Raw genomic sequence first — 14,526 nt, 5'->3', positions numbered from 1 at the left:
TCTGTAAAAGGTACGATGGAGTGCCTGGTACATCATTGCTCAACTTGATCTCGGCGCGATGTTTTGTTTCGCTTTAATTGTCTTTGTCAAATTCAATTTGACACCTTAAATCAGAAGTCCGTTGGTCTTTCTTGAAGCAAGGGAAGGTAACTAACAACTCTCGTTCTCATCTTATTTCAAAGGCGTTGTAGTAGTTCTGAAAGAGGACTAAGAGATCATTCATTCGTTGATTCGAGTTACGTACTATGTTCGAACCAGTCGAATAAGGCTTGTTTCAAACGCCGTGCGGTTACCATCTCGTGCTTGACTTATTGCATTCCTGGCTCATCGACGGCAAATTATTGGAAGCCTCAAATTAAGTTTAAGATGGTAGAACTGTAAAACACGCTTTTATTGTCCGACACTCTGCAAATAAGACCTGAATATCGACCCGCTGAGAAACCCGCTCAGTTCAGAGAAACTTATTTTGATCAACTTTCCGTCATAAAGCAGACACACACAGTTGAAAGTTGTCCCATTCTTGTATTTTGAAGCTGAAACGGGCTTGTCTTACCACACATCCTTTTTTATCGACTTTTCGACGATTCCGTGAAATGTGTGGCGAGCGTTATTCTGGATGGGTAGTATGTACGTTGATATAGCTAAATATGTTTGTACGTCATCCAGTTGTCTCTGTAAATTTTAATTTGAAGGTCAGCTATTGAGGTGGGTAGTTTTAGATAATCAAACAAATAGCCTTGTTCAAAGCTAGCAGATGATACGATTCAGTATCTTCTATTTCACGACTTAGATCACTATATAATCAATCGACATGTTATGTCATGTTAAGCTTCAATTTCACTTACTGTTCGCTTCGTTGTTGAATCTATTTTTAGCTTTGTGGGCCGCTTATAGAAGTTCCTGTTTTACCAAGTAAAGGTGAAAAATAAAGTAAATTTTCGGTTAACAAGATCTAAGGCAAATTTTTTTAATTTAACGAGACTTTATGCCTATTGAAGCACTTTCAGTTTCACACCTCATTTGTCAGCGTTAACTTATCCATTACAAAACTGCTCCAGGCTCATGTCGTCAGTAGACCATGGTAACTATTAGATTAGCATAGTTATCTCCTCTTGAGCAGGGTCCTTGATCAGTTGTGGGTAAGTTATTAGTTACATAAATATTGAATTTAATAGTGATGTGGGCCCCCTTAGGACCGGTTTAATGAAGAACTTTGGATGGATATTGATCAACTTAATGATTATCTCTAATAGTTTTTGATAGTTATCCATGGAGTGTCTGGTGTAGTCTTGCATTCTCTGATGGTTATCCTCAGGGTGATGTCACGAGTTATGTGACAAAACGTCACGTAAGAGTATCGGTATCGCAGAGGTCATGGGTTCAAATCCCGTACGGGCCTGAAATTTTTTTCAGGTCCTACTTACAACTACTAGTTTCAGTAGTGTTCTTAGCTGCGAGGATCTTCTAATTTCATCTTTCCACCGCAGTGCAAATATGTGAATTTTCATATATCTAAAATCTTCATTCACTCGGATGTTTATTTGTACCCAATTCATTGACCAGCTCCCAGTTGGCTTGTTAGCTCAATTGGTAGAGCGCTGCACCGGTATCGCAGAGGTCATGGGTTCAAATCCCGTACGGGCCTGAAATTTTTTTCAGGTCCTACTTACAACTACTAGTTTCAGTAGTGTTCTTAGCTGCGAGGATCTTCTAATTTCATCTTTCCACCGCAGTGCAAATATGTGAATTTTCATATATCTAAAATCTTCATTCACTCGGATGTTTATTTGTACCCAATTCATTGACCAGCTCCCAGTTGGCTTGTTAGCTCAATTGGTAGAGCGCTGCACCGGTATCGCAGAGGTCATGGGTTCAAATCCCGTACGGGCCTGAAATTTTTTTCAGGTCCTACTTACAACTACTAGTTTCAGTAGTGTTCTTAGCTGCGAGGATCTTCTAATTTCATCTTTCCACCGCAGTGCAAATATGTGAATTTTCATATATCTAAAATCTTCATTCACTCGGATGTTTATTTGTACCCAATTCATTGACCAGCTCCCAGTTGGCTTGTTAGCTCAATTGGTAGAGCGCTGCACCGGTATCGCAGAGGTCATGGGTTCAAATCCCGTACGGGCCTGAAATTTTTTTTCAGGTCCTACTTACAACTACTAGTTTCAGTAGTGTTCTTAGCTGCGAGGATCTTCTAATTTCATCAAGTATCACGTAAGTTACGTAAGGTGTTATTTTAGTGGGAGAATGAAAAAAAATCAACAGATTTTTCAAAAAAAAATTTTAATATTGGAAAAACCTTAAATGACAAGCGGGACGTGTACTCTTCCCTTATGGAGAGTGCCCAGCTGTGAACATATTTTACCCACACACAGTTAAGCATCATTTTAGCCGAGGAGCGCTACCCAGGGTTCTAAGCTAACGATCTTGGAAGGGTCGAGATCGATACCTTCACGGGCTTTGTAGGCAATCGTCACCCACTTTCGCTTGCCATCCGCTAGCTTCCTCTTTGATTTTAAACCAAGTGTTCTCATAATCTTGGAAGAGACCTTCAAGAGTTTCAGGAAAATACCAGACTTCGAGAAGAGTAACGATGACGTATCCCTTCTTCATTGCTTTCTCTAACTCTCGTCCATATGTCTCTTTCAACATATTCTCGAAATCCTCCATTAAGCATTTTCGTTCCTTCGTACAAGCTTTTAAGGATTTTTCATTTTTTTCCAGCCCATTCCCCCCCCAAAAAAAAGGTTCCGAGCAGTTCTTTATTTTATTTGTTCAGTTTGCAAGGAACACACTGAATGTCTCATGTCAGATCATTTTATTTATTCATCCAATGAACCTTTCCACTTTGCAACTCTTCTGTTTTCTTTGTGAGTCGGTTAATTTCTTCTTTCGGTTGGTCAATGTTATAATTGTTTTACACCAACAATGTGACCAAGTTTTTCAATGTTTCCATTCTTTTGTCGCAGGCAGCTGCAGAAGGCATGAGCATGAAATACACTTATTTGACCATTCTACCTACTTTGTGCATTTGTTTTTTTTTTTTTTCTTCATGTAGAGTTTTAGTAAGTTTAACCATTATATCCAGTTAAACCAATTCAACTGTCTAACAGCAATGGTGAAAGAGCAAAAAGACAAGGTACCGAGCCGCAGCTAAAACTCTTCATGTAGGCAGCTCAGGATATTGCTTGCTTGTCTGTTAAGAGGCGACAGCAGCATTCTCAATGCTGCAGAAGGCTTTGCACAATCCGATACAAAACCCACGACCATACTGAGTCAAGAAACATATCCTTTTTATGAGTTTTCACGTTCACTCAACTCTTTCAAAACGTCATTGTAACGTTTGAGCTTAGCCGTTAAAGGAGATGATAAGGGCACTCTTCATTTCAAAAGTTTTGACATTGATGGCATTAATCCGATCACTATTAGCATGTTCGATCAATTCTTTTCTTTTCAAACGGTTTCCTTCTCTCAAGATGGACCTGAGAAATTCTTTGTGTCTCTGGATTCTCCTCATACCTCCCATGGTGAGTATCTAAGTTTGTTATGACCTTCCCACTCACTGCTTCCATCCTTTAGTAACAGGTATTGGATGTCTTGCCTAATATACTGAGAAGGCCAGCACCTGATGATGGCATTATAGGAGCACCTGCGCACCTTTACTTTAGGCAACTTCGGCACAACCCCTCTATCCCAAATTTATTTCCCTATTCAACTTAAATAAGCAATAAATTGTCTTATAAATAGGTCCCTTAACATAACAAAATATATCAAAAATATTTAGTTTTCAAAATTTGCCATTTTCTTGCCTGCTTTAAACAAGTTTTTCGCCATGATTATCAAAAAAAAAAAATGTACAATTCATCGTGTTTTATCGACTTTTTTGGGCAAACTTCCTATGAATGAATAAATTTTATATCACTTTTTAAAATTATACTAGTTTAAAAAGCATCCAAAATATCTCATTTGCATTTTAGGCGATTCGGTGCCCCCATAATGCTATCATCACGGGAGTGTAATTTTGCGATGTTATGTTGTTCTTACATCAAAAACATGTACGACTTTCATAGTGAAAACCAGTCAAATAACTTTTCTCATACTTTGTTTTCAATTTGACTAGTGTATTGTAATATCTGCTCCACGCGTGATAATCAAGCGTTAACTATTTTGATTTATAATATATTTATAAATATAACTTATGTAATATATATGTATATATATATAGAAAATCAGTCTACCGAAAAAAATATTTTTTATATGAATAGGTTTTTTTAATAATACAACTGGTAAGCACCATTTCATATTGAGCGATAACGAAATGAACGAGTTTTACCGTTTATTTCAAATAGTAGAACACCAATAAAAGGTTTGTTAAGTTTTTATAGCAATATGATTTTCTTTGATAATTATTATAAAGTTTCTTTGTAAGATTTGTTGTAACGTGATTAAAATTTATTACTGGTATTTTCATATAATTTAAAGCACAAAAAATTGTTTTAATCTTGGCGAGTATTAATAATATATGAAAGAGCTTGGATCATTACTTTTTCAAAGTAAAGGTTGTGATAGGATCTTGATTCATTTCAATAATAATTGATTAAGCAAATTTTTGTTTAGATTTTTCGGTGTTATTGCATTTAAATCAGTACTATCTTTTGAATTCGTAAATTTGTTTCTTATTCTTATCATTATGTGTATTGAATTACTATCTAAAGCTGCAATCAAACTAGTGATTATAAGTATCTTATCTATTAAAGTTTTACTAATATTCAATGCATGTGATTGATCATTTCCTAATGGTGTTGGTGCTTATAAACCCATATCAAATTATTTACTTGAATAGCTTATTCTTGCTCCTCCTCTTGCACCAGATGGTGTAAAATATGATTTCATATGGTTGAATTTGAATTGAGTTAATTTACCCTATCATTTCATTTCAATAATTGAATAATTCTTTTTTTTTTAATTTATTGATTTCTGTTTCAAGTTCTTTTACCTTTTTCATGTTAACTACATCATAATCATTTACACCATCACTCAAATTAATATTTTTTATTGTTTACATCTAAACCTTTTTAAAGAATAAAAGGGTATCTAATTGTATAGTAACTGCGTAAATTACGAAATGGTTTTTCATAAACATCATCATAAACATCAATTACTTCACCTTCAACACCAAGAATTACGAAGTAAAATTGCAATTCATTTGGTGTACTTGGTTGTTGGTTATTATTTGTGAATTTTATTGTTAAATTTTCGACATTGCTGTTGTCGGGTTTTCAACATGCAATATAAACACTTTCTATAATTTATAATATTTGTTTTATAATCACTTATTGATGATGAATTTCTTTTCATCATTTTTGTTGTAAAAATCAGATCTATTTCTTCATTGATAAACGTTTTATTGTCGCTCATCATCTTTTTTTATTTGTGTTTTGGAAAAGTGTAGATAAGTTTATTCCAAGTTCACCATTATATTTATTATCATTTGTTTTCCTAGCAATATTTCAGCAGTCCTTTTCTTCAATTTATGAATTGAATTATTGTAATCACAATCTTTACATTTAAATCTCTTGTTAACTCCCTATCGGGTTGATTCATGACACATGTATACCATATATCTTCCAAATGTTTATTGTAAATTAAGAGCATGTTTTGTCGCATTAGGATCTTTTGTACCAATAATTTGATTATTATTTAAGTCAGTTGTAATTCCTTCCCACTTCCTTCATTTAATTTATGATCAGAAATATTATGTGCGAGTAAACCATTTTAATAACCCATATAATAACATAAGACAACTTTTTTAGAAGAAGTTTTTTCTCGTGGTTAAAAGAGTAAGGTACACTTGTTGCACTGTTTAATATATCTTGGTCAATTTTATTTTCATTACAAATCATTGATTTTTCTCCACTTGACCAGAGTATCTGTCACGATTCTGTGAACTCAAAAGGGTTGTTTATTGTGCGAACTCGACTGCCGCCACGTGTGTATTCGTTGTCGCCTAAGTCTTCTGAATATAAAGATGTTCATCGGCCCAGTGGCGTGACCGTGTAACGCAATATCACGACATCTTCCCCTTTTTACAAAGTTTATCTTCAAAAGTTAATTAATACTTAATGTTCGGTTTCGATCACTGTTCAAATCACATAAAATCGATAAAACATTGTTCTTCATTGAAATCATAAAAAGATAGAAACAGAACCCAACAACTATTTAGCGGCTCAATCATTCAATGTTCAGTTCATATGGTAATCCTGATGCCACAAAGGCGGTCGACGTCTGCGTTCTGATCGACGAGTTTCAATCCTTTGTGGCTCAAGCTCAGTTCCCATCTCATTTTCAGGTGGCATTCTCTCTGTTTTGGTCTCGCCATGGAACTCCGGTGGAGGAGGTCCTGGCTCTGTCAGATTTGGCGCCGGTTTGAGGGTAGACTCGGGCGGAGTTAGTTCTACCAGACTCATAGGTGGTGCTGTTTCCGGGGTCAGGCGCAGTTGCCGACGGTTGCGTCGGTATCGCCTGCCGCAAACTTCAACTTCATAAGACCTGTTCCCCAAGGCTTTCATGCAGGTCCCCAGACTCCATTCCTCCCTTCCGGGAAGCCGCATCCTGATGGCCTGTCCACACTTTAGTGCCTCTAAAGGGCGAAACTTTTTGTTGTATTGTTTAGCTTGTCTTTTCTTGCACTCAGCTAATTTGGTGGCTGTTTCCTGGTGTGATGGCTGCCGCAGGAGCGTTTCATGGGTTGGTAAGAAAGTGCGTGTGCGGCGTCCCATCAGTCTCTGTACGGGTGATGTTCCTAGACCCTCTGTTGGGGTGTTGCACCAATCAAGAAGGGCTAACAGCGGGTCTTGCCCATCCGCTTTCGCTTTCGTCATCAAGTTCTTGCAGGTCTTCACGGCATTCTCGGCGCGGCCATTTGACTGGGGGTAACGGGGGCTCGAAGTTCTATGTTCAAACTGCCATTCTCTCACGAATGCACTGAACACCGATGACGTAAACTGAGGTCCGTTGTCGGTAATAAGCACGTCTGGTATCCCATGGCGGGCGAATTGTACTTTACACGCAGCTATCACGCTAGCAGATGTGGCCACCTTAACCTCCTGGACTTCAAAGAACCCACTCCAGTAGTCGACTAGGACAAAGAAATGTTGTTGCCCAAGGTCAAAAAAATCGGCACCTAGCATCGACCAGGGACGCGACGGGATCGGATACGGTTGCAATTCCTCGCGGCACTGATCTGGCTGGTACGACTGGCAGATTGAGCATTTGGAAACAAAGTCCTTTACTTCCGAATTCATGAGGGGCCAATAGAGGACCTCCCTAGCGCGACGTAAACACCCTTCGATTCCAATATGTGATCGGTGAATTTGCTTCAACATTTCTTTTCTCAGGGAAGGGGGTACCAGCAATCGCTCCCCCAGGAATACTAGTCCCTTGTCTTCTATAAGCTCACTTCGTTTGTCATAGTAAGGCGTCAGCTCAGGGGTACAGGACTTCCTTGACACTGGCCATTCACCCTTGATTGCTCCGATTAGCTTTTGCATCACTGGGTCCCTGGCAATCTCGTTTCTGAATTCAGCGAGCCTGTATGGTGCAATCGAGAGGTTTTCTGAATGATCTATCTCGGCAAGTGTACAGATCAGACTTGTATCGTGCTTGGAGGCTTCGGTGGTGTTGCGGTATGCTCGACTCAGTGCATCTGATACCCACATAAGTTCCCCTTTTTTATACTGCACATCCAGGGAGTAATTCTGAAGGGCCATCAGCATTCTCTGGAGTCTCTTTGGTGAGTTGTGTATTGGCTTGGTAAAAACTGCCCTTAGTGGTTCGTGGTCAGACTCGATGTGTACAACTTCGCGTCCCAGTATGTATTGATTGAACTTGTCGGTTGACCACACTATGGCGAGGAGCTCTTTCTCGATTTGAGCGTAACGCGTTTCGGTGTCGGTCAGAGCTCGCGAGGCAAAGGCAACGGGCTGACCCTTTTGCATCAGTACTGCACCTAGACCCGTTATGCTGGCATCGCATTGGATTGTCACTTCTTCAGTAACATCATAGTATTTCAGTACCGGGGCCTTGGCCAAGTATTCTTTGACTGTGGTAAATGCTTTCTCATGCTGTGCAAGCCAACACCACTCGACGTCCTTGTCCTCAAACCTTCGCAAAGGTTCTGTCATGTCGGACAGGAGTGGCAAGAATTTGGCCAGATAATTGACCATCCCCAAAAACCTCTTCAGGCCTTTCACATCAGTCGGCGGTGGCATATCCAAAATAGCTTCAACTTTGGCTGGGTCTGCCTTTAGACCATCAGGAGTCAAGAGGTGGCCCATGAAACGCACTTCGGTTTGAGATCTTTTCAGCTTGAGTTTGTTGAGCTTGAGGTTCCACTCCCGGCATTTCTTGAAGAACGCACGTTCGTTCTTTTCAAGGCTCGAGTTGACCTCTGCGTCAGTTTCGCCAAATCCAGCGATGAGGAAGTCGTCAGCGATAACTTCAACTCCTTCTAAATTTTCTACGAATTCATGCATGCGTCGCTGCCAAACTTCAGGCGCACTTGAGATACCAAAAGGCATGCGGGCCCATCTATAACGCCCAAAAGGCGTATTGAACGTTGTCAGGAAACTAGAAGCATCGTCTAAGAGGATTTGGTGGAAACCATCCTTGGCGTCACAAAGAGTAAATTTCTTGGCACCTGTTAAGCGGGAGGCCACTTCATCGATAGTCGGCAACTGGTAATGCTCTCGCCGAATGGCACGATTTAAATCTCTCGGGTCAATACAGATGCGTACTTTGTTTGGCTTCACTATGGCCAACATGCTGGATACCCACTGCGTCGGTTCTGTTACTGGAATAATAACTTTACGATCAACAAGTTCGTCCAGCTTGTTTTTGATGCATGGACGCAAGGCTACTGGCACTCGCCTCGGTGCGTGGACAACTGGTTGCGCCTGTTCGTCTATGGCTATTTTGTATGTTCCCGGTAGGGCCCCTAATCCGTCGAATACGTCCTCATACTCTTCGAGCAAGGAGGCTTTGGGACACTTGACGTGTAATGCTAGGACGTCACAATTATGCAAACTCACAAAGCCAAGATTGAGGCTGGTGTTCAATGATAAAATCGGTTGATAGTCTCCGTCTAAGATGTTAAACTCCATTGACCTCCGCTGTCCACGGGACCACACAGGCAGGGTAGCTTTACCAGCAATTTTGCGGCGATCCCCTGTGTACGAGACTATTTCCTTTTGGCATGGTTTGAGGCGATGAAGGAGGGTGTCCCCAGTGATTTGCTTGTATAATTGGGCCGGGAGAATGTCGCACTGCGACCCAGTATCTATTTGAAACTGGACTTCTGTCTTGGGATCTGGCCCATAAATGTGGAGTTTGACCACTGCCAATTTTTCCTGGCCTTTGCTCTTACTAGTAGTAGCACCAATGTAGTAGGGGTCGTTTCCCATGTCGACGGCTTCGTGGACCGCCGAAACTCTACTTTTCACTCCTCGGGGATTAGCGCGACATTTATTCGCAAAATGATTCATACTCCCACAGTTAAAACATGTTCTTCCATACGCGGGACAATGACGTCCATGCACCATTCCGCAATTTCCACATTCTTTAGACGGTCTTCTAAATGCTTGTGACTTAAGTTGTCGTTCTTCTTCAGGTTTTTCTGCCGATCCCGCCTTCCGTAACGCATGAACTGCAGTGTCTCCTCCAGCCATTAGCTTTACTTGCTGTTGGGTCTGTTCTGACGACTTAATAATGTCAACTGCTTGTAGGAGAGATAAATCATTCAAACGGAGAAGTCTCTCGCGGACGCGATCATCCCGTATGCCTAGCACGAGGCGGTCACGCAAAATTTCATCTGGTGTGATTGTATCGTGTGCACAGTTTTTTGCGATCGTTCGAAGCTCCGTAAGATACGTCGAGATGTTTTCGCCTGGTTCCTGGTTTCGGTTGTTGAACCTATAGCGTTCATATATGACCTGTGTCCTAGGAATGCAGAATTCGTCGAACTTCTTCAGGACTTGTGAAATGTCGTCTGCGTTTTCGTCTTCGTTCCAAATAAAGGTATCGTGGGCTCTGACGCCATCCTCGCCTATAATGCTTAGTAATGTCGACACACGAACTATGCCCTCTTGTTTATATACACCAGTAGCGATTTCGTAGCGCTGCCACGCTGCTTTCCACGATTTCCATGCGGTGGCTAAATTGTCGTCAAAATTAAGCGCTTTCGGCGGGGGCAAATTTGACGGGGGAATAAAAACTTGAGTCGGCGCTGGTGGCACAACTATGGATGCTTCAGCTGCTTCTGTCATCTTTAGGGGTGAACAGATCCCACTTCTGACACCATGTCACGATTCTGTGAACTCAAAAGGGTTGTTTATTGTGCGAACTCGACTGCCGCCACGTGTGTATTCGTTGTCGCCTAAGTCTTCTGAATATAAAGATGTTCATCGGCCCAGTGGCGTGACCGTGTAACGCAATATCACGACAGTATCCTTATATCCTTTGGCGTTTTATAATAAGATTGAGATAGATATATTATTGAGCAATTTTTCATGTCTCTCACCAATAAAGTATTCAGCAAGTGGTCTTCGAATTTTTCCATATATAAAATCATCGAGAATTATTATCCTTTGGTTTCTCACTCATCTACTTTAAACGTATAATTTCATCTTTACTTACTGCAGCAACATTGTATCCTACGTCTCTACTTATTGGATCAAATGTCTCAATTAAGCTTCTATATTTACTTCAAAATTTTTTGAGTACAGATAGATTTTACCATAATAAAGCAATCTGTATCATTTCAAGAAATAGATTGGTTTTACCTGCTTCTGAAGGTGCACATATCAACATTCTGAAACATCTATCTGGCATGAATTTATAATCTGTCTTCTAAAAATTTGTTTCACCTTCTTCTGTACCATAATTATATATTTTCATTAAGTATACATAAAGTTTCAGTTAACTTAAAGTGTGACTTGAAGTCATAGTTATATGTCGATATTTATATTTATTATACAAACTGCGGAGTTGTACAAGGATATCCAGCCAGGAGAAAAGCTGTAATAACACACGTGCAAATTTAAGATGTTTTTTCCGCGTATTTGATGCCGCCAATCAGCTTTTGCCGTTTTAACGAGCAGTTAATAGTTTTGTCTTTTGTCTTTAAATCTAATAATTTTGTTTTTTGCCAAAAACGAGCTCAAACAGTACAAAGTAGTCGCCAAAATTTGGCAGAATGTCTTGAACTTCATTTTCATCATTTCCTGGTAGGCTGCTTCAGTCTATTTAACTCACAACTTCTCGACCAAACAGAAATTTCTGATCTCAGCCCGCACCATATTTGTTTATAATGAAGTGATCTCATTGCGTGAATTTGTCAACTATTATCAACTATCATGAACCATTTGAACGCAAATATGATAGACAAGTATGGTGAGTGAAAGTTGAAACTATCATCAACTACCATAACCGTTTTAAAGGGGCTTTAGCGCGAACGCACTTTACGATCATCGATCCTTTTATTTCCATTCATTAAAAAGTCGACTTTTCTTCAGTAAAGGGCTATTTTGTTTATATGATAAACAAAATAATACATGGTTGCTTTTAGTTTTATCTTCGCTGCGCTCACTTGTGAACTGTCAAAATGAAAACTTGAGGAGAAATTCCATATCTATTTGTGACCATATATTATTCTGTATTTAATTAACGTTTTTATCACTGTATTATCACATCATGAGTTTAGATAAGGGGCGTTAATTCGCAAAAAGTAAAACTGAATTAGGTTAGGAAATTAATAAAGTGAAGAAAACATTCAGGCTAATTACTTCAAAGTTAGATGATGTTATTTCTATCAATTTATTAACGCCTTTGCAAAAATAGAAAATAAAACCACCAAAAAATTGCACCTGATTATGGTAGACCTGTTGATGATGAAAATAAGACACGAATCGTGACGATTTGTTTGATTAAGGTTTTGGGTTGACCACCTAAATAAATAGAATATTACATGAATCTAGATATTGATCTCCCTCTGCTTTATGAAGGTTATAATTACCCTGATTATGTAATTGATGATGACGACAATGATATTTATGATGAAAAAAGAACATTCCACTAACGGAAATTAGACAAGACAGCCACAATTTAAACTCATCACGATAGCTTAAACCTTTTAACTGCGGACCTCGGATTCATATGCTAACTGAATGCTAAATATAGACAAATGATTAACTCATATTGGACGAGCCAAATACTTCAAAACAGCACTTGCAGATTTTGATATTATTTTGACGAGGTCCGTGAAACAGAAAAATTTTGTATCTTTTTTATTCGTGTAGTTGATAGTTTTTTGTTATTTCGAATAATAACTCTGCTATCCGTTTTTGATGTGGTTGACTTCACATTCAAACAACAGCAAGACTTGAACAGAAAATCGACCTTCTTGGTTTAAAAAGGCGATTGGTATGGGTTATAAAGGTTAAATTTCTTACCATACCATAAAGGACCCCAATGCCGCCCCTCCAAATGTAATCATGGTTGAAAAGATGCTTGGTGACCAGATTTAGATCTGCATGCAAAAGATTTTTCAGAGATGTAACTTCATCTCATCATGTCGTATCTGAAAACCTAACATGGACTAATGATAGTGATTGATTAGTTACCCACGGTCGTTTCGTACCCACGGTACCATGGCAGGTCACCACGATTCGTATTCAGTCAGTCAAGTCGTTTGGTACCCTTACTAACTTAGTGTGTTTTTCCTATTGAGTGTGTTTAAAATAAGGTCGGTTTCTTATTTCAAATAGCAATATTCTCGTGTTAAATAAGTGTTTTACGCATGGCGTCCATTTTTGATTAGCAACCACGAAGGAAAGGAATAAAAAAACACACTTACAGTAGCTGTTATCTGAAAAAGTCACGAGTATAAACAATGCATTGTTTTATCAAAAATCGTTTTTGTTAAGAAGATCACAAGTACAGTCAAATTAATTTTGCTTGTATCTTATTTGCTTAATTTTGCTGTAAACTTGTCGTGCCAAACAACCGACATCTTTTTACACGTTCTTGCATGAAGTATTTCGATTTAATGTATATTGGGACGGGTACGAATCGATCAACGGTTTGGGTGCGAATCGACTGAGAATAGATAAATGAACATGGCTTGGTGAACCAATATGACCGACTTTTTATTGACTCGATACACCAATATTTCATTTAATTAACTGATATGGTCAGCTTCCTATTATTTGAAAATGGGCCTGAATTTTACTGAATTGATATACCAACATGCCAAACTTCACACTGACTTGATAAACAATTCATTTATCCTTTGTTAATTGAGATGCCGTCAAAGCGTTTTTTTCAATAGTTTAATCCCTACTCTTTTAATTTCTGCAGACTGTGGACACCTACTAATTCAGGTTCTCCGGTTTCCCAGCGTCTGACAGGCCAAAATGGCACTGCAGCCATTTCGCAATGAACAGTTGAATTATTTTAAATTCGCTTCCATTGCTCTCAATGAATTCCCCAAGGCTTTACGTCAGACGTTTAAATCTATGTGGGACAACAACTTGAGACATCTTCCCGGTCATCAACCGTGGGATGATTCCGTTGCAGTGAGAAATTTGTTTTTGACTTTTGAGGGTGGCCCTGGAAAAACCAAAGTTCCCACAAACCTCTCCTATGAAGAATGGGATTGTACCAACCTGTTCCAGGCCACCATCTACGCCAATTCCTTTTCTATGCCCGACAGTAGAGGTCATCTCAAGACACTTGGTGAGCTACATGTAAAACCTCGTAAACTGGCTCCTGGAGTATTTCATACGTCCGTGGTGAGCCCAGGAGGGGACAATGCTGAAACTTTCGCCCTCGCCATTGATCAATTGCGACTTCTACGAAATGCACTTTGCCACTCGCACAGTTCTGAAATTGAGAAAACTAAATTTGATCATTACGTGCAGCTCGCTAAAGATGCATTTAAAGCCCTTGGTATCAAGACTGACCATGTTAATGTTATTGGTGGTTTAACAGAGTCAGAATTTCCCACAGATGAGGTTCGCAAATTGGAGGAACGTCTAAAAGAAGAATATCTAGCTTATGTAAGTTTTCTACAACAGCCACCGTAAAAGGGTAAAAAAGCTGACGTTTCGAGCGTTGGCCCTTTGTCCATCGCTCTGACGAAGGGCCAACGCTCGAAACGTCAGCTTTTTTACCCTTTACAGTGGCTAATATACGTTTTCAACTCAGTTGTTAACACTAAATTACCTGCTATTTTTTAATTTGCCGGTTTTCGCGATCAAAACCACACGACTTAGGACCGTTTCTTTGTAAATAAGAGCCAAGTATAACGCTCGGATTTACCTCAAGACTATCTTGGCATACAATAATAACTTCTTACGAAGGGGGGGAATACTGGCCCTCGGTCGTTTTTTAACGGACTGAGCGCGTACGGCCCTTACGCCCGATCAGAAAGAAATTGGTATTTTTACGAGGTTTGCCGTA

At 39.4% G+C, this 14,526-nt stretch overlaps 1 protein-coding gene across 1 annotated transcript; it reads left to right on the top strand.

Annotated features, from left to right (window-relative positions):
* Nucleotides 1-14,150, top strand: LOC131792966 (uncharacterized). The gene is made up of 2 exons (XM_066170140.1): nt 1-146; nt 13,423-14,150. Exon 2 carries the CDS (start codon nt 13,479-13,481, stop codon nt 14,148-14,150), a length of 672 nt encoding a protein of 223 aa, XP_066026237.1. The 5' UTR covers nt 1-146; nt 13,423-13,478.
* The last annotated feature ends 376 nt before the right edge of the window (nt 14,151-14,526 follow it).

The sequence above is a fragment of the Pocillopora verrucosa genome, chromosome 7, assembly GCF_036669915.1.
Source record: "Pocillopora verrucosa isolate sample1 chromosome 7, ASM3666991v2, whole genome shotgun sequence".
In the NCBI taxonomy this organism is placed as follows: Eukaryota; Metazoa; Cnidaria; class Anthozoa; order Scleractinia; family Pocilloporidae; genus Pocillopora; species Pocillopora verrucosa.
Note: the sequence above shows the minus strand (reverse complement) of the source record. Positions and strands in the feature narration are given on the sequence as shown.